The sequence below is a fragment of the Bos taurus genome, chromosome 9 (genome assembly GCF_002263795.3).
Source record: "Bos taurus isolate L1 Dominette 01449 registration number 42190680 breed Hereford chromosome 9, ARS-UCD2.0, whole genome shotgun sequence".
Lineage (NCBI taxonomy): Eukaryota > Metazoa > Chordata > Mammalia > Artiodactyla > Bovidae > Bos > Bos taurus.
Genome location: NC_037336.1, coordinates 15,476,529 through 15,498,197, shown reverse-complemented (window position 1 = coordinate 15,498,197; position 21,669 = coordinate 15,476,529). Strand labels below are relative to the sequence as shown.

At 36.0% G+C, this 21,669-nt stretch overlaps 1 protein-coding gene across 12 annotated transcripts in view; it reads right to left on the bottom strand.

Moving 5' to 3' along the window:
* The window catches only part of MYO6 (myosin VI), a 158,830-nt gene that overhangs the window by 58,435 nt on the left and 78,726 nt on the right, over positions 1–21,669 (bottom strand). For all 12 annotated transcript variants that reach the window (XM_015472774.3, XM_005210674.5, XM_005210676.5 and 9 more), the window contains exons 7-14: positions 19,339–19,394; positions 16,632–16,729; positions 16,130–16,294; positions 11,663–11,743; positions 8,731–8,911; positions 3,318–3,462; positions 2,063–2,220; positions 640–731 (exon numbers count right to left, since the gene is read on the bottom strand). In XM_015472774.3, the coding sequence (XP_015328260.1) occupies positions 640–731; positions 2,063–2,220; positions 3,318–3,462; positions 8,731–8,911; positions 11,663–11,743; positions 16,130–16,294; positions 16,632–16,729; positions 19,339–19,394 (976 nt within the window). The remainder of the gene's footprint in view (positions 1–639; positions 732–2,062; positions 2,221–3,317; positions 3,463–8,730; positions 8,912–11,662; positions 11,744–16,129; positions 16,295–16,631; positions 16,730–19,338; positions 19,395–21,669) is intronic.

Here is a 21,669-nt window from a genome sequence, read left to right as displayed (position 1 = left end):
ACTCTCAAGTGTTACAAAGGAACTTTGCTAAGACCTGAGACTGTAAGTGCAGGACAGGTCCACAGTTACCTACTATGAGTAGGAGCGGGAAGTTCCTTACCCGACCAGAGACGGCGTCCAGCCCAAAACACACCAACAGGCCACTGGCAGCGCACAGTGTAACCTGGCAGGGCTAGGGAGGCAGGCCAGGCCAGTGCCCGTGGACTCTCCCAACCTGGGGGCTCCGCTGCCATATACAGAGAGAGGGTGAGCAGGTAACGAGTGGGCAGAAGCAGAGACCCAGGGGAAGAGAGGGGTGCCCAGGACTGGGTGAGAGACTGCTGACTGGCAGTGGAGGAGGAGAGAGCCCAATCAGGAAACGAAACAAGAAGAATTTCAAGTCTAGTAAAAGTCACTAGTAAAAGGCAAGATTCCCTCACTTCTGAGGAGGTGCCTATTTTAGAGTTTTTACTTGGCTTGGTCCCTAAGCTCAGCTCACATTGACACTTAGGATGTGCCCCCACAGCCCACACAGGGCCTCTCTGCTTCCCTGGGCCACCTTACACCACACCCCATCCATCCGGGTAACTACAGTCTATCTCTGTACCCTGAAATTTAAAATAGAGGGCCGTTCTTAAATCTAAATTATACGCCAATTACCTCCTTCAGAATCCTTTCATTAAAAAATTGTTGAAGCTTCTCATTGCAATAGTTGATACAAAATTGTTCAAAACTGTTATGTTCAAAGTACTCTGAAAATAAAACCAGAATCAAGAGTCATCATCAGATCAACTTCACATTAATAAATTTAACTTAGGATAAAATTTTATTGTATCAATGCTTAATTTAACAGTATGTTAAAATGTATGTATAACTGTTTCATAATCCTCAAATGCTCTTATTTCAAGACTTAAATTTTGATAGGCACTAAAATTAAGTATTAGAAACACCTCAGCTTGACAAAAAGTTGTTTGTTAAATAAATATAATATAGTAAAAGATATAAAATATAAGTCACTTGTGACATATTTTTAAGGCACAGGAGTTAAGGCAATCTAAATCGAAGAAAATGACTTAAAATGTAAGCACTTCATATTTTTCTGTATAATCTGTGAGATTGTAGTTAGCAAAAATATTATAGATACTGATGCATTTCTAAAATTAAGGAGTTGTATTACATTATTTCTAAGATCCTTGCAGCTTTAAAATGTTATGACTTTGTGTATTTATGTGCTGGCACAAACTGGTGCAGACCAAGAAACCCATGTCTGAAGACTATGAAATTCTCAAGTCAGTGATGAGTGTTTCTCTAGCTCTGAACAAAAGGTAATGCTTTATTGTAAATTTCAAAATATATATCACATCAAAAACAAAACTCTGCCCTTCCCAAAAATGTAAACACTCATATCTTCTCATGGCAACTGCAAACAAATTACAAAGGACACCACTTGTGCACAGACAGAAGGAACGCCCGCACTGATAAAGCTCAATAAAAAAATGGTCAGACTTACTGCGAGATTTTTACAACATGGTCATTCCGAACAAAGCATTCAGACATGAGTGACTCATTTCATTTCTGGTCATACACACCCACAATTCCTCTCAAATATTTATCTGAATAGTTTACGCATTCGGCAGAAATTAATTGGACATAGCTCTCTGTTGACAACTATCGGTAAGGATGGAGTTTTATATATAGTCATGAGTTTGGCCTCTGTGCTGGGTTAACCTGTACCCAGCTCTACACTGGAGTCAATGGTCTTAATGAGTCAATTCTCTTTATCAGCAACACTGAGGACTTTATTCAGCTCTACTCATTTAAGAGTACTGAGACATGCCTACCCACAGTAGTTTCAATCAATATTTTAAGCATTAGTGTGACCAAAATCCACAAGTCTTTCCTTTTTTCCTGAAACATTTAAATCATATTATGAAGTGAAATGATAGTATGGACACATAACTGGAAATACATTAAGTAAAAGGTACTACAGGGAAAAAAGGCTTTTAAAATTGTAATCATGTGTGGAAAAACTCAGTGTAAAAATATCAAACAGATACAAACTCACAAACAAAACTATATTTACCAAACCCAGCAATATCCAGGACTCCAATAAAATAGGATGATGTTTCAAAAGGAAAACACTGGTTCACTCTGTTGACCACATGATCAAAAAGATGGCTATAGACGGTCTTTGCCAGGGCATCCCGGGCATTGTTTGCCTGTTCCACTTTCAGGGGTACCCTGTAAAAGAAGACCGAGTCAACAGAAATTCTTCCTAGTAATACGTTATGGAAACAACACAGGTTCCCAAGAGCTGAGCACGCACAGTCAACGCGAAGGAGAAAATAAACAGCTACAAAATGTCAGTTGTGAATGGAAACAAATAAATAGGGCCAAGTAAAATACTACAGGAGAACTATCTATAATTAAAGACCTATTATTGAGTAAAAGAATATTAGGCTCAAAACATCTTTTTAACCTTAATTTTATACCTCACGGTACATGCTGAATACACAAGAAATTTATTCAGAGGAATAATCTTCCAGGTGACTTTCTTAAATGCAAAAGAAACTGTGTTTAATTCCAGACAACTTTAAAGTTCAGTAATTTGTTAACACTGCTTAAGGAAAAAAAGTTGATCTTAAAATCCAAACTGTCCAACTGTACTCTTTCATCTAAGTATTAATTAACTACACGGCATAACAGCATCAGACACTGTAGATACATACACGGGCCAATGAAGAGAGTGCCACACAAAAGAACCTCCAGACACTGTGCCAAATGCTGTCGTAAAGCATGAGGCACCTTGGGAACACCAGAAAGAATTATCAAACTTCGAAAGAAATCTTAAAAGTCATTCAGGTCAGACTAATACTTCAATCTCTTCTAAACAGTGGTTTCCCAACTTATATTTCTTGCAGAAGAACCCTTTCCTAAAGGGACTCTTATGTGGACACTCCATCCATAAAACATAGAACTGCTTTAGCACACAGGGGAAATGGAGCAGAGTACCACATCCGGGGCTTCTACCAGCCTTCCCGTGGCCTCCAGAAATGTCTCTGAAGGACCATGCTACTGCAGGCACAGATTTTCTTCATCATAACAATAATTGGGAATTAGCTTAGCAGAGAACCAGGCTAAACATACCTTGCTAATATTTCTGAAAGTAAGTTACAGGATTTTCTGTGCAGCTAAAAGGGCTTTTTTTATCCTTACTTTTTAAATTTATTAAAATGGTTTGATAAACTCCTTTGCCTTACTCAGCAAGGAACAGAGACAGGATCTGGCTTTTCCCTCACAAGGCAGGACTTGCAAGGAGCAGTGAGCAGGGAACTTACTTTATCACTGTTCCTTTGGTGCCCCCTGCTGTTGTCAGCATGACTCTTGTAGTTAAACTTACACGAAGATCATCTTGATCCAGACCCAGTAATTCAGCACAATATTCCAATGACTGAGTAGATTTATTCTTCAGATTACAACCACCTAACGAAAACACATTTTAATTTGCAATTAATAAACATTACATGAGATTTTCAAGAGGCATTTCTTAGGAAATACACTTCACTGACACAGCTATGAACAAGACAAGGCTTATTTGTGACTTTTAATTTCACCTCCCTCGTTCCCCACCCTTGTCAGACACTCATACTGCCAAGGTCACTGGGCAACTCATTCAGGGCAGCCCATGACACAATCCTTTCAGCCCGCCAAAATTTTAACCTATCAGGGTTTCATTTTTCATGACCCTGCAAGGGAAATATACTAATGATAGATTACAAACCTTGTTAATACATTAAATCTCTGGAGTAACAGAATGCCTTATCACTAAAACTCTCATGACTGCAGAAAACGTTAAGGAGTAATTTCAGTGGTAAACGTCTTGATGTCAGTGTGGGTGTGGATATTTGTCTAGGGGCAGGTGTGAGTGTGCACACATGCATGTGCTGGTGACACTCGGGGACAAAGGAGGAGGGTAAGGCGGCCACGGCTATTTTTTCTGAACATCATATCTACAGGTTCCTATTTATTGAGGCTGTTTCAAAATGCTTCTTATAGAAAGACAGCATACAATAGTGCTTTAGACTCCGGGCTGTTATGGCTCTAGAATTTACTAGTTGTGTGACCTTGAATGAGTTACTTATTATGCTTAGTTTCCTCACCCATATAATAAGGATAGTAACTGTATCAATCTAATAAGGTTGTTATGAAGACTAGTAAGGGTGGATACGTGAATTGCTCGGAAGAGCGTCTGGTGCATAATAAGCACATATAATTACTGTCTTATTAATAATAATAAAATAATTAATATTTTAGGACTGTATAAATGATTCATTTAAGACTATCTAATTTCAAAATTACAAAGAATGCATGTAATCATATGAGAATTATATCATGACAAATAGATAAACTATTTAACAGACTGGTCTCAGGGGAAATAGACTATGAGATCTCATATGAATAAGGGGTTGTCAAGACAATTCATTGAGGAAAGAATTGCATTTCAAACAAATGGCATTGGACAACTGGACGTCCACAGGCAAAAGAACGTAGCTGGACTCCTACTTCATACCATACAAAGAAATAAACTCAAAGACTTCAAGGTAAGAGTTAACACAATTCTCTTAGAAGAATTCAGACATAAATCCATATGATCTTGGACTAGGCTGGTTTCCTAGATATGGCACCATAAGCAACAAAAGAAAATAATGTGCAAATTGAATTTCATCAAAGTGAAAACCTTTTACGTTTCAAAGAACATTATCAAAAATTTAAAAGACAAATCACAGAATATGAGAAAATATTTGCAAATTATATATCTGATAAGGAACTTATATTCAGAATATACTTAAAAATTCTTACAAGTGAATTTTTAAAAGGCAATCAAATAAATGAGTAAAGAATATAAGCAGTCATTTCTCCAAAAAAAGATACACAAATGGCCAATAAAATCATGAAAAAATGCTCAGCAGCTTGATCCATCAGGAAAATGCAAATAAAAACCACAATGAGGCAGCACTTTGCATGCACTAGAGTGGTGAGAATGTACAACGATTCAGTTACTTTGAAAATCAATAATTCCTCTAAAGGTTAAATATAGAATTACCATATGACTCTGCAATTCCACTCCTAGGCATACACACAGAGAAATGAAAATATATATGCACACAAAAACCTGCACATGAATGTTTACAGTAGCAATATTCATAATAGCCAAAGGTCGAAGCAACCTAAAAGTTCCTCAAATGACAAATGGATAAAATGTGGTATATATCCGTGCAATGAAGTACTAGTCAGCAAAAAAAGAAATGATGTACTGACAGATGTTTAAACATGAATGAACCTTGAAAACACTATGTTAAGTGAAAGAAACTAGTCACAAAAGAGCCCATATTGTTCGATTTCATTTATATGAAGCACCCAGTTGACAGAGACAAGGTAGAACAGTGGCTGCCTAAAGGCTAGGTATTCGGGAGGGTTGGGGAGTAACTACTGAAGGCTATGGAGTTCCTTCTGGAGTGATGACAATGTTCTAAAACTGATTAGAGTGATTATTGTGCAACTCAATACAAATTGTTTAAATAAAGCGGGAAAAAACAATAAGGGAAGAGGAATACTTAGAAGACATATTAAACCTTTAATTCCAGGAAAATAAAATTACTACTAGTTTGTACACACATACACATGATCTAAAATTACATAACTCAAAAAATTTACCACCAATAACTGATCAATTCATTTCAATGCTTCTTTTTTTAACTATTTTGCAAAGTTTGCCTGGAAAATCCCATGAATGGAGGAGCCTGGTAGGCTGCAGTCCATGAGGTCGCTAAGAGTCAGACACAACTGTGCGACTTCACTTTGACTTTTCACTTTCATGCACTGGAGAAGGAAATGACAACCCACTCCGGTATTCTTGCCTGGAGAATCCCAGGGACCTTGGGGGAGCCTGGTGGGCTACCATCTGTGGGGTCTCACAGAGTTGGACACAACTGAAGCGACTTAGCAGAAGCAGCAGCAGCATAAAATATTTATGCTAGTAAATTAAAAGTTTTTTAAAACATTAAAAGTTTCAAAAATGCAAAAAAAAAAAACACTATAAAATAACGTAAGGCTTTCATGTCACACCTTCTAAAAATGAACTTCTTTGAACAATTTTTTACAATTGTTCTTATAATAACATATATTTCGTTATGTGGAATTTTAAAAACATATGAAGTCCCAATAGGTATTTTTTTGCATTTCCATCAAGTACAAACTTCTAAATAGCAATGGGAGCTGTCACCATATTTACTAAAGAATAAATTTTCTGATAAAATAATTACAAAATATCCAGAGCTTTTTCAAATTGCAAGGTCATGCCAAAATTGAGCTCTCTGAGACAGGAAAAAATAAATTCTAACTAGAAAGAAATCATCTGAATCTACAGGAAGGATTATAGGAACGATGAAGATTAATATAATAAAATCTTAGCTATTAAAATAAAAAAGACTTAGTTTATTAATTCTTTTGATTTATTGCCTCATTCCAATCTGCTCTGCTTTCTCCTCATTTTCCCTTCAACAGAAGGAAGTTAGAGAAGAAAACTAAAAGACAATGTAAATATCTACTAAGTGCCTTTTGACAATTAAATGCTTTTCAACTAACTAGACCCACATTCATGATTCTCTGTGTACACCTGCGCCACAGGGTAATAACACGAGGTGTGTGAACATGCCACCTATCACTTCAAACAAGCAATATTTCCAAAGTGTGCATTAACTAAACATTTTTGGATATTATTAATACTTGGAATTCCTGCATGCTCCCTTGGTATAATGATGCTACAGAGCAAACGAAAATGTACTCCAACATTCATTACATTTTCAAATCCCTCAAAAAAAAAACTAATACAAATTTTAATGCATACTAAGTATATACCTGATATTGCCTGGTTTTTCTTTTTGCTTGTTTCATTTTAAACTGGGATTAATCACTATTTTTATTTTACTTATGAATTAAAAACACAGTGATTACTACATGGCAGGCATAAGTATTTGCATCATTCTACAAATATTCAACTCATTTATTCCTCTTTACGACATGAGGTTGGACCTGGTATTTATTATTCCCACTTTACAGGTGAGGAAACCGAGACTCAGAGAGGTTAAGTTCCTGCCCCAGATCACATAGGCAGGTAACACACGGTGAACAGATTAGCCCTAGACAACGTACTCTTACATACCATACTCTGTCATCTGATGCTGCGGTCACAGACTCACAGACACTCAGTCTGAAAGCCATTAAGACTGTCGACTTCCATCTGCTCAGAAAGTTCAGTGACAGAGGGCAATGAGGGGCAGTTATCGCACACACCGGAGTCAGTCAAATGTGAGGAGAACCAGCTCTCATACCTACAACTTCACTAGTGACCATACTACTTAAACTTCTCAAAGGTCCTACTTCTGTAAAACAGAGATAATATCCTCTATCTCATTATCTTTATTAAGTTCAGATTATGACTATGATGTTTACAATGAAACACAATATATGAAGGGTCTTACACGTAGCAGACACATTCATTTTTTAATGTTCTTCCTTCCTCTTGTGCCCCCTCCTACTACTGCTAAGGTAACTGTACTTTAAAAACACTTCCCTTGGAGATTATCTCTTCATTATTTTATGAGTGAAAAAGTCAAGGTTTACAAAGCTTCTGGGATCTGACCCTAAGGCCCACATTACTGATCACTGTGTTACATGGTGCTTTTGATGTTTTTAAAACAATGTATGTATGCAGGAATCAACAATCTTTTCCTCTAAAGTATGAGGTTTTAGGCTTTGCCGGCCAGGCAGTCTTTGTCACAACTACCCAACTCTGCCACTGCAGCATGAAAGCTGGCATGGATAAGACATAAATAAATGCCTTTGTGTATTCTAATAAAACTTTATTTACAAAACAAAAACAGGCAGCTAGTCAGATTTGATCATAAGCCAACCCCCGCATTCATGGATCAAACTTAAGATCATACAAAGAGTTAGTTGCTCAGTCATGTCCGACTCCTTGCAACACCATGGACTGTAGCCCACCAGGCTCCTCTGTCCATGGAATTCTCCAGGCAAGAATACTGGAGTGAGCAGCCATTCCTTTCTCCAGGGGATCTGCCCAACCCAGGGGTTGAATCTGGGTCTCCTGCATTGCAGGCAGATTTCTTTACCATCTGAGCCACCAGGGAAGCCTTGGTATTTACATAGAGACTGAAACAATATGGCTGAAAAGTTGTATCATGAAGGCATTTAAATGCTTTTTCAATGTGCATCAAGTTTAACTTGTTTTCATTTCCGATAATAATGTATATGGGCTTTTACGTACTCAGTTATCCTAACTAACTAATCTAAGTTTACATCAGTGAACCAGAAAAAATATCAAAATACCTTAAAAATAGTAGAGGATTATTCTGTTCACTTATTGGAAAAGACTATCATCAGTCCAAAAATTTATCCAAATATGACCCTAGTAGTCAGTTACTTATCCTTCATAAAATGAGTTTATTCCTCACCAGTATCACTGATTTATTCAAAAACAAATCTCACAATAACCAAAAATGCAGCACCCTTCAGTTGCAAGTTTCATCATGTGACACAATGTAGTCTGGAAATGCAGGGGATTAACAAACTAGCACAGAGTCAAGGTACATATACAATTAAATAACAGAACTTCGAATTTTACTTCTTTTTAAAACAAAACAAAAAGATCACACACAAAAGAAAAACAACCTGAAGTGCTGCCAGCTTCCTCAAAATCAATATTCCCAAGGTGCAGGACCCCAGCTACTACCCGGAACAGATCAAGCTTTTCTTCATCATCCAAGCCAATCTTTTTCATGGCTGTGCACATTCTAACAAAATCTCCATGGTCATCCAACAAAGGATCTTTCAAGGAACCTGCCTTAAGATGCTACAAAACAAGAAGACATCAATTACCTGTGGTCTACACTGCTTAAGTATCCCCAACACAACTACACAAGGTCTACTAACGCTCTATGTAACATGCAAAAACAAAATGTGTCATTCAGAAAACTTCAGTGTTTCAACACATTCAAAAACTGAATGACTGGGCAAAGTGTACACAGGCTCTATATATTATTTCTTTCAATGATGTGTGAATCTACACCTGTCTCCATAAAAATTTCAGTCAAAAATGCAATGAGATGTTTTCCAATTTAATTACAGTTTTAACTCTAAAGATAAGATATTATATAAAAATATAAATTGAGTGAAAATGAAGGAAATATCAGTGGTTGAATCAACATAAAACCAAAGATCAAAAAAAACTGAAGTTTTAAAAAACTGTCATAAAAGTTTAAATCTGAGCTGTACCAGTATTCAAAAGCAGTGAACAGTGGAAAGTCTAACAACAATTTTCATGGCCTGGGAATTAATTTTTAAGCCTTTATCTATTAGTATATATGAGGTAAAGTATATTAGTAAGCATTATGCTTATGCTAAGAATTCACGCAATGACTGAAAACATTTCAGAAAAAATGGAAGAGAAAATTTGCTTTCTTTCTTAAAAGAATGTTCATCTAATGTGTTCTTTACTAGAACCTATAATAAACTCAGAAAAAGGAAGAAAAGTCAGCCCTGCAGAAACTAGAAGGAGGAAAAACAAAAGTTACTGGACACAGAAAGACTGGACTAGCAATTTTCCAGAACTTGAGAATAAATAAGCAAAATTAAACATGAGGTAACAGTGTCGGAATTAACTGGCCATTCTAGACATCCCTAGGAGAGTCTTTTTTTCCTCCGGGTTGCCAACTGCTTCCCAGCTAAAGTTGTAGCTGCCTTTCCACAGTGTTTAAAATGTTAAATTATGCATGTGTAAAATTTCTGGAAAATGTCTAGACAAAGAAATTTAATTTTATTTTTCAAAGAAGCAAACAACATGCAGCCAAATTTAAAAGAAAACACATATCATGCAGAATTTTTAGTCTTGCAATTGATCAGTTACTTCACTTGCAAACTGTTTCTAATCAAATGTCTGTGAATATATTGCTATTATAGCAGACTAAAAATACTGCATTCTCCTAAAAATTACACACAGCTTAAAGACACGCCAATGGAACTAGGCAAAGAATTCTGAATAGTCAAAATGATCACCTCATCCTCCTGATACAGAAAACAATAAAAAGTAATTTAAACATATTAAATCCATTAGTCACTTACATATTTTCATATATAAACTCAATAATGTGAATAAGATTCTTAACAATGTATGGTGACTCTAGAATCAGAAAGTGAACATTTTCTTCTTAAGAGAGTACAAACAGTGCAATATTCTTTGGAAAGTAAAATAACAGTCTTCTTTCCTCTCCACTCAGTCTTTCCCACGCCAGAAGATTAAGTATATATATGTATGTGTTTTTTTGCTTTGGGATAGCAGCAATATCCCACTAGGGAATGTCCCAATTATCTTAGTGAAAGTAATACAATTTCTGTATTTCAATGGTACCTTGTAAAAAGATAGATTATCATAACAAAAGAGAATACTGTAATAAATAATAATGTCATTTCTTAAAGTCTCTACCATGGATGTTTAGAATTTATAATTCAGACATCTGTATCTAAAATAATAAATAAAATATCAATTTAAACAAACATTAACTGCAGACTCATCTGTTTAGAATTCAAAATAATGGGGATTTTTATTTGTTTTCTATTCTTTTCTATGAATATATTAAAGATATAATTCTCACTATCTTAGAAGTAGTCAAAAACATCTAACTCACTCAAATGCATCTAACTCAAATGCAGAGACATTAAAAACTGAATATAATAAAATTTTGTTCAATTACACACTCAAATCTTTTTAAAAAATTAATAAAGACAATATTAACTAGTCCCTATAATTAATCCTGACTTAGTATTTCATAATTTAAGCTGCCTGAGTAGCTACACCTTCATACCACTTACCACTTAATAAAATTTATAAAGGTTGTAGATTTTTATATTAAGGATTTTATGCTTTTAAAGTAATGCTTACATACCTGTGGCAGATTCATTTTGATATATGGCAAAACCAATACAATATTGTAAAGTTGAACAATAAAATAAAATTTTTAAAAAATATAAAAAAAAGAATAAAAAAAAGTAATGTTTAATGGTATAATTATATTTAATTAATCCTAGAAATACAATAATTTAGTAAAAGTTACACATAAAACTAAACTTTTCATAATAAATTACAGAAACATGCTGCTTTAAAGAGAAATATCACAATAACACATAAGAACTAGTTCACAACAATGCTCACTCTTTGTGTACATCAAAGCTCATTTCAGCCTTGACACAGATAATAAATTATAAAGAGCATATTTTATATTTAATCCTAATGGTTAATATGAGAGTAAGTTTCAAAGCTGTTAGCAAAGGATTTTTAGGCAATTTGATACACTCATGTTTGGAAAATAACAGGAAAAAAAGTGCACTGAGGTCCCACCAAGAAGACCCAGAACCTGCAGCTTCTAGAGATAGCAAAAGAGGAATAAAGTGTTTCAGGGCGAGAGAAGCGTGAGTGACTGTGAAGGTTTTTTATGCATAAGCCTAAAGTAAGAAATCTTACTTGGGCTTCAGAATAAAAACAGAATGTATCTTTCAGCACAATTTTTTTGCATTAAAGATTATAATTTGTTTTAACAGTCTACTTTACCTCAGGAGTTTTTCGGTTCTGTAAAATCTGTTTGTCAGTTTCTTTGTTAGCAAAGTATCTAGTGCAGCCTCGGTTTAAATACTATGACAAAGAAATTTAAAATATCATTAACAATATTATCCACAGGAAAACAACACAAAGGCAAACACAATCTATCCAAAAGTGCTAACCATTTCTACACATAACCTGATTATCATTTAATCTCTCAATTAAAATCAGTACTTCTGTACATCATAAACACTTTACTTCTATTAATCAAACCAGGGATGGTAAAACTCTTAATCTGAAAGTTGAATTAAATGATTAACAGAAAAAAAACAGTACCACAAAGCTTTCCTACTTTTAAAAGGGAGCAATTTTAAATCTTCACAAGATATGACCCACACTGTGGTTTAATATTTTGAATAATACTTTAAATTCTGAACAATTAACAAATAATATCCTTGAGTTTCTTAATTTCTGGTTTTTACAATCAGTCCTTCAAAACATGCCTTTCATCAGATCAGACTGACCAACAGTTAACACTAACTGTACATAAATTACATTTGCTTTATGAACCTTCACAGGTATTCAAATAACAATTTCAGCTTTTACCTCAATGATTTACTTCCCTGCCCAGAAGTTTTTTAAGATTAAGTGCTTTGAAAACCCAGAACAAGGGAAACAACTGAAAAGAAAATAATGTACTGGTCTTCAGCAGAATCTATTACCCATATTTAACAGGTGGGGGTTGTTCAGGAAGGAAGAGCACAGGGAACAGGATGAGAAAACTGTTTAAACATCTCAGCTTTTCTTAAATCAGGTCACTAGGGAGAAGGCAATGGCACCCCACTCCAGTACTCTTGCCTGGAAAATCCCATGGACAGAGGAGCCTGGTGGGCTGCAGTCCATGGGGTCGAAAAGAGTCAGACATGACTGAGCGACCTCACTTTCACTTTTCACTTTCATGCATTGGAGAAGGAAATGGCAACCCACTCCAGTGTTCTTGCCTGGAGAATCCCAGGGATGGGGGAGCCTGGTGGGCTGCTGTCTATGGGGTCACACAGAGCCGGACACGACTGAAGTGACTTAGCAGCAGGATTCTACTCTCCCATGACATGAATTCCAAGATTAAATTATACAGATATCAAGAAAAAATTTACAGTAAATTGAATGATTTAGGGATAAATACTGAAGATAATCAACACATTATCTCCCACCATTATAATGAAATATTAAAATACAGTTAAAACCAGAAAATAATATCCAATGAATTTTTCTTTGCAGACTAAAATCTTGAGGGAAAGAATAAAATAAAAGGAATAATACTGGTAAGCATTTTCAACTGACTTTCAAAAAAGAGCTCTTTTATTTAGTAGGATAATAGTAGCTTAACTATATGGACCCAAAACTAATGTTTTCTTTGCTAGCAAGAATTTTATCCACCTACTGCAACTGTTTTTATCAAGTACTAGGTTTTTGGACAGATGGACTTAATATTAAAATCTAAGAACAATACTTGTTTCTTCTAACTTTTCTGTAACTAGAAAGCTGTAACTATTCTAGTCACCCATTCTCATTCTATCCAAGCCTTACTTATATTCAAAGATCCCTGCATGACTATAATGAATGCTTCCATGGAACATGTGCAAAAATATTTCAAAATTTTGAATAATGCAAGCATTTTTAACCTTTTATTTTCTAAAATACATGTGTAGTTAATATGGATGTTTTTGAACAGATGTAATTCAACAATTCTTTGTATACTGATTTGGATAGAGTCACTAATTTGTATACAGTAGTGACGAAAAAATCTGGGGGTGGGGGGAGTGTTCACCCTACTGCAGTTTCTCCTTTGTCTTTACAACTTTATCCCCAAGTTATAATTCGAGGCCTAAACTAAACCAGAGAAAAACCTGATGAAGTGACCAAGACTCGAAGTCACTCTAAGGCAGGATAATTTGGGGGAAGGAATATAGAGGTGCATGTCCGCCTGCCAGAGAGGTAGATCCAAGACGGCAGATGTTTTTAGTAAGAGCTAATGCTGTTCCTCTAGTTTTCCTCTTACCACCAAAAGGACTCCCTTGTAAGAGGAAATCATGCCCCTAGGTCATGCCACAGGGACAGGAAACTCTGACCTGATAAAGTATTTCAGAGGCTGCCCTCTTAGGGTGGCTGTCCTTGTGCCAGGAAAGACTACATTCTGAGACACAGAAACCACGTTCCCAAGCCCCCAAGTAGAAAGAAACACTGTGTTAAGACAACAGGCATGTCACTTTATCCTTAACTCCGTGTTGACAAAGCCACATCAACATTATTAAATTCCATGTGAGTCATATTAATTTATAGTCTTTTTCTAAAAATCACTGTAGAGAAATGCCTCTTCTACTGTCATCAAGATACTGTGGGCAACTAACAAATTCCAATTAATTTGGTGAGTTCTAGAGAAGGTTAAAGGCTTCCCTCATAGCTCAGCTGGTAAAGAATCTGCCTGCAATGCAGGAGACCTGGGTTCAATTCCTGGGTTGGAAGATCCCCTAGGGAAGGAAACGGCAACCCACGCCAGTATTCTCGCCTGGAGAATCCAATGGTCAGAGAAGCCAGGAGGGCTACAGTCTGTGGGGTCACAGGAGTCGGACGTGACTTAGCGACTACACCACCACCACCACCACCACCACCACTGGAGAAGATTAAACATTGCAGAACTACATACATAGATGCAGTTATACAGCATTTTAGAACAACAGAGTTTTTAAATGTCCAAATATACATTAAAAGAAATTGATTGAAGTAATAAAAAGAAGCCAGGTTGCAAACACACACACAGAACAATCATTAAATATAAATGTGTGTCATGATTCTCAAGTGGAGGACTACTGGCCAAAAAGGACTATGAGAATCACCTGGAGAACTCTACACCAACTGCACTTCCGACTTGCCCCCCACGATTCTCACGACCCAAATAGGGACGCCATTTTCCAGCTGTGAACTTGTAAATTACACTAACCACTCCCAGTCACCACTTCCTGAAACTGAACACTGACTTGTGATCCTTGGCATTCCTGATTTCCTCATGCTTCTCTCGCAACTCCACTTGGGCTTCCTTTCTTAGACAGCTCGTCTTACTCATCCTCTTTACCTCTAGAGTTTGGATCTTGGCACATGCTATTCTACATTATGCAATCTCTCTGCACAATCTTATCTCCTCACTCTCACAGTTCTAACTATCATCAGTGTACTGACATCTCACAAACCTATCCCCACAGCTCTGACCTGATCTTATCCCACCCAACAGTCTTCTGAACAGCTCCACTTGGATATTCCACAGACTCCAAAACTGGACGCATCCTACACACCACAAATCTTCCATCTGGCCCCAACATGGTATTTATAGCCACCCAGTTATCCTAATCAAATCCTGGAAAATAATTTCAGACTCCGCCTTCTCCTTACCTAATTCAGTCTCCAAGTCATGTCAATTTTACCTCCTGTTTCACATATCCTCTCCTCAGTAACCCTGCCATCGCTAAACCAAATTCAGGCATTGAGTAACTGCTATGTCACCGACAGGTTCCCAACTCACTTATCCATGGTTGCAATTTATCTCCATCCCCTCCTCTACCACCCCACCCCACCCCCCGCTGAAAGCTATCTTTCATACTAAACCTGAAGTTAAGTACAGATCTGATATCCAACTTTCTTCCTAACACCCTTTAACCACTCTTTACTAACTACAGAAAAAAGACCAAACTCTCTAGCTTCAACTCCCATTCTTCCTGTCCTTTGCTTTAAGCTATTTCTTGCCTTTCTTTATCTTTTTGCATCTACCAGGAATACCCTTTGCATGTTTCCTCCTCTAGTTAATACCTGAAAATTCCTCAGGATTCTGATCAAGCATCAATTGTTCCAGTAAGGTTTTTTCCAAAATTATCAGTTTCCTATGCATCTCTCTCACTCATTTAACCTATCAGTCAAAATTGTGTGCATGTTTTCCACCAGTTTCTAAATTGCTCAGAAGCAGGAACTGTGTATCATTTATCTTTTTAACTATGTCACATTCCTGGTACCCAAAGGCTAAGCAATAAATATTTGTTGAAATGAATTAAGGAAGACAAATAGGGATCTTTTATTAATATTAATTCAGTGGTCAAACTTTTTTTTTGTAAGTAAGTCAAAGGTAACTGTAAAGCTAGCATTACAGAACTATCATAAACTACTTACTGAAGATAAATTGATAACCAATTGATATAACTGGTTTAGCATCCTTCCTTTTATCTACTCCATTATGTATCTTCTCATATAGTGTTATAAACTGAGCAGTAAACCTCCATACAGATCCACTTATTACAGAAGTCACTCTATTCACAATACACTGAACTTAAAGTAAGTTATATGTAACTAGACATCAAAATCCACTGAAGTAAGTTTTAGAATAGAAGACAATTCAATTTGCAAAAACTGTATGAAATTTCTTTTCATCCAACCTACCCGAAAATTATCTGGAGAGCTCAAATGAAGTCTTTCCCTAATATCTTCAGAAGCACCAGCACATAACCTATAAAAGATATGATAATTCCTTTCCTCTTTGCCTTGAACACAGATCCTAGATTTCTCTAGAAGATAATGTGAAACAAATCCTCCAACAACTGAACTCTAGAAAACAAAACAGAGAGAAATTATGGTTTTGCATCTGAAGTCTTAAAGTATAACCTACCAGTGTCAAACTATCTTTCCTAATAACCATTTGTCTATCAAAGAGGTTGCAATATTTATCAAATAAAGGGGAAAAACACATAACTATTAAAAAAACATAAGCTTTAGAATTTACAGAGATCACAGTGAACATATATATTCTCCCAAATATCTAATAGTAAGAGAAAAATTTTAACATATTTGCCATGAGTTCAAGTACACTATCAATTCTATCAAGACTTTTTGCTTTTTCCAAAAACACTTCCCAAATATATTAACCCAAAACTCACTCACTTACCTTTTCATTGAAATGTATTTCTACAAATTTCCCAAATCGACTACTATTATTGTTGCGAACAGTCTTTGCATTTCCAAAAGCTTCTAAGAGTGGGTTAGCTATTAAAAAAGAAATGAAAATATGCCATAAAAATTAACATGAAGGAAAATTACAAAGTAATATACATAGTGTTTCCATTTATTAATAAATACATATAACTAGAAAAATATTCTCAAAAAACTAACATGAATGAATTCACTTGTAATGTCAAATCCCACAAATATTTCTTGACTTCCCTTATGTCAGGCCCTATTAAAGCACAAGAGATGGAAAATTTATTCAAAATTTATCAAAAGAAAATATAAGTGTTATGACAAAGATGAAATTTTCAAAAGTCATTAGATTACAAAATTTATAGCTCAACTTTAAAAATTACTCTCTAAATATTTTTATAGTTTCCACATCAGCCCTACATGAGCAGAAAACAGCAAACCTCCTATGATAAAATACAGGCAAAATGTTATTAGTTGACCTACTTTTAAATATATATATTAACATAACCTCCAGATTTAACATACATGCACATCCAACAAAACCTAACAAATTCAGTTTATAGAATTACCTACAAAAGGTTCTCAGAACAATAATTTTTGAAATACCAATGAACAAATGTAAAATTTTAATTGTCTTCATTTTAGAATGTCTCTCTCACACACACATACACTCTACACTACTGAAAGAGTTACTAGAGTCCATTCATGTACTCCCCATAGTCTCAACTATAATTATACCAGATTAGTGTCACTCTTACTCACACATTCCTTCAACAATCTCATAAACTGCTTCATATGTTTATTGCTCGAATATTTGTTATGAAATAGTCTAAAGTCCATTTCTCTTTGTCTGTCCACAGTAGAAAGCTTAACTAGTCTCCAAATCCAGTTAAAGATCACTCCCAGGTTGCTTCACTTGCTAAAATAAGTAAGAAAGTACTAAAACTGAAAGAAATGTTAGCATGTATGTCACTTCAAGATGTCTATGGTCCTGCCAGTTAACATACACTATCCTCCAATAAGGGGCTGGAGGAAAATGTGGAATAACCCTTTCCACTGGTCCTCAACTACAGCCTGTTACACATCACACAGTGTGTTCCCATGACAGAAACTAGGCTTAGATCCAACTCACAAGTGAATCTGTGCCTCACATAATCAAGTCGGAATATTGATTAGTATTTCATTAAATTAATCCCTAATTTGTTTTTATTTACTCATTCAATTTTAAACGACAATTCTCTCACTAAAGGCACTTTACTGCGATTATACTTTGGTGTGTCACCATACCTCAGTGAGAACTGTACATAAAATTAGAAAATTATTTATATCAAGAAATATGAAAAATCTTATTGATGTAAACTTTAAAAATGTTTATTAGAGTAGAATTTATATTCATGTACATGGATATTTTACATAATTGTGAAAAAGTGTATGTAACTTCTGCCTGCCATGATCTAGTAAAATGCATGAAGGCTCCTGACAAATCTTTATTCAACTAAAAAATTTTTTTTTAAATGTCAGGAGTATTAAAAAGAGCACTTAGTAGATTATGCAATTAAGATGTCTGTCTTTATGTCCCTTCTCCACAACTGATGAGCTATTTACTCCTCAGAAAGTCACTTAGACTCTTTTTACCTTAGTTTTTCATCTGTGGAGCAGGAATAAAACATTACCTACCTTGTATTCTGTGAAGATGTAAGTTAGGTAACCCATTTTAAGCAAATCAGACAACACCTAATGGATCCCACACATGTCAATATCATCATCATTATTAAATACTGAGTGTCTGGTAGGATGGGGGAACCTGGTGAGCTGCCATCTGTGGGGTCGCACAGAGTCGGACACGACTGAAGCGACTTAGCAGCAGCAGCAGCAGCAGTCTGGTAGGAAAAAGTGAGGAAGTGGTGAGGGACGTGTCAAGGAGGCCTGAAACACCTCAAAGAACTACAAGGAGACCAATGTGACTAAAGCATGAGGATTCACAGGAAAAATGACTCAATCAGACCAGAAGAGGCAGGTACCTGGCCACAAAGAGCAAGGTTTAACCCTGAGAGACATATGAAGCCAATAAAGAGCTTAGAGCAAAACAGATCATTCTAACTTCCACACAGAGAATAGATTAGAGGAGGGGAGACCAGAGAGGCACCTGTGCTCCGGAGGCTACTGCAGACTTGCCTGGACCAGCAGAGTCCAAACAGGGTATGGAACGACTGTCTAGGGGTATACAGACACTGACTGCTTAAGGAAATCAACATACAGCCTCTTGCCTTCCAAGTGTACTCTTTTGTTAAAATGATTTCCCCCAGCACCTCAATTCCAAATAACCCTCTCCTTTTTTCCTTTACTAAAACAAGGTCAACAAAATGCACAGGAGGCCAGAAGGCTTCATGTATTCCTTTCACTCACTCACAGCTCCATAAATGATAATGCACATGCCATGTATCAGGTACTATTCCAGGGATTCTGAATCTATAAAATCTCTGCCCTCTTAGTGTGTACATGGAGTCAGGGGAAAAACGACATTAAGTAAATGACAAGATAAAAACGGAGCAAAGATTTGTAAGAGATTGGAGTTTTCTGATCTCTGTGAGAACATTCCAGACTACTTAGAGGATTCTTCTTAATTTCAGTACATATCTAACAATAAAAAATAAGAATTTAAAAAGTTCTATCACCTTCAACAATTCTATCATCAATGTCTTGACCGGATCCATAGGATTCAGTCAGATACCTGTTTAAAATACAGGATAAAAAAAAAAGTTAGATGACAGTGATATTGCATGCATTATATGGCTTTTTAAAAATATTTTTCTTTATACATTTTATTGAAGTACAGTTGATTTACAATGATTCCAGTGCATAGCAAGGTGATTCAGTTATACATATATACATATTATTTTTGAAATTATTTTCCATTATAGATTATTTTTTTATATTTTATTTTTAAACTTTACACTATTGTATTGGTTTTGCCAAATATTGAAATGAATCCACCACATGTATACATGTGTTCCCCATCCTGAACCCTCCTCCCTCCTCCCTCCCCATACCATCCCTCTGGGTCGTCCCAGTGCACCAGCCCCAAGCATCCAGTACCGTGCATCGAACCTGGACTGGTGACTCATTCCATATATGATATTATACGTATTTCAATGCCATTCTCCCAAATCATCCCACCCTCTCCCTCTCCCACAGAGTCCAAAAGACTGTTCTATACATCAGTGTCTCTTTTGCTGTCTTGTATACAGGGTTATTGTTACCATCTTTCTAAATTCCATATATATGTGTTAGTATACTGTATTGGTGTTTTTCTTTCTGGCTTACTTCACTCTGTATAATAGGCTCCAGTTTCATCCACCTCATTAGAACTGATTCCAATGTATTCTTTTTAATGGCTGAGTAATACTCCATTGTGTATATGTACCATAGCTTTCTTAACCATTCATCTGCTGATGGACATCTAGGTTGCTTCCATGTCCTGGCTATTATAAACGGTGCTGCGATGAACAGTGGGGTACACGTGTCTCTCTCCCTTCTGGTTTCCTCAGTGTGTATTGACTAGAGTTCCCTTTGCTATAAAGTCAACCTTTGTTGTTTATTGCATATCTATTTTTTTAATTAGAAATCTAGCATTCTAGTCATACTAAGTGATACTAAGAGGGATCAAACTGTCATAAAATTTTTAGGCAAAAATTCATAAGTTTTCTGAAATATATATATTATTTACATATGCTGCTAAGTCACTTCAGTTGTGTCCGACTCTGTGCGACCCCATAGACGGCAGCCCACCAGGCTCCCCCGTCCCTGGGATTCTCCAGGCAAGAACACTGGAGTGGGTTGCCATTTCCTTCTCCAATGCATTAAAATGAAAAGTGAAAGTGAAGTCACTCAGTCGTGTCCGACTCTCAGTGATCCCATGGACTGCAGCCTACCAGGCTCCTCTGTCCATGGAATTTTCCAGGCAAGAGTACTGGAGTGGGGTGCCATTGCCTTCTCTATTATTTATATATATATATATATATATATATATTTATATAAAAGCTTTTCTACTACACTTGCTAAAGACTTGAGAAAGAACATCAAAAGAAAAACAAGATGTGGAAAAACTGGAAAACGTAAACTAAATGAAATGGGAGCACTGAATATGAAACAGAAAAAGTGAAACGAACTAGATAAAAATAATATATCATCATATAATAGAGTTGTTTTTAAACATGGCTGCTTATTAGAAACATATCTGGGGCTCTGGAGAAAAAAGAGGCAATATCTAGGCATTTGTATTTTTCAACAAATTCCAAGATAATTCTGCTATGTATCTGGATTTTAAAGTGATTACAGGTTTTTCTATTAAACCATAGTTCTGGTGATATAGAGTTCTATTATTTTTCTGTTGACCAATCATAATACAAATAGTACTGAGTAATAGTTACATAGCAATAGTAAAAGATGTTTATCAGTTTTCACAATCAATAGCCAGACAAAAAATAAAAAATAATTGTAAGTCATAATGGAAACATGATTAACCTAACATTATAAAATAATTATATACAATTTGGGGGAGTCGAGCAGAATGATGCGTAAGTGGAAGTGTATACATGTATACATGTTTTCATCGGCCCAGCCAGTCTATGTCTTTCGGTTGGTGCATTTAATCTATTTACATTTAAGGTAATTATCAGTATCTATGATCCTATTACTGTTTTCTTAATTGTTTGTGGTTTATTTTCTGTAGGTCTTTTCCTTGCTTGTGTTTCCTGCCCAGAGAAGTTCCTTTAGCATTGTGGTAAAGCTCGTGTTAGTTAGTGTTAGTGTTAGTGTTAATAGCTCAGTCGTGTTCGACTCTTTGCAACCCCATGGACTGTAGCCCACCAGGCTCCTCCATCCATGGGACTCTCCACGCAAGAATACTGGAGTGGGTTGCCATTTCCTTCTCCAGGGGATCTTCCCAACCCAGGGATCGAACCCAAGTCTCCCGCATTTAGGCAGATGCTTTAACCTCGGAGCCA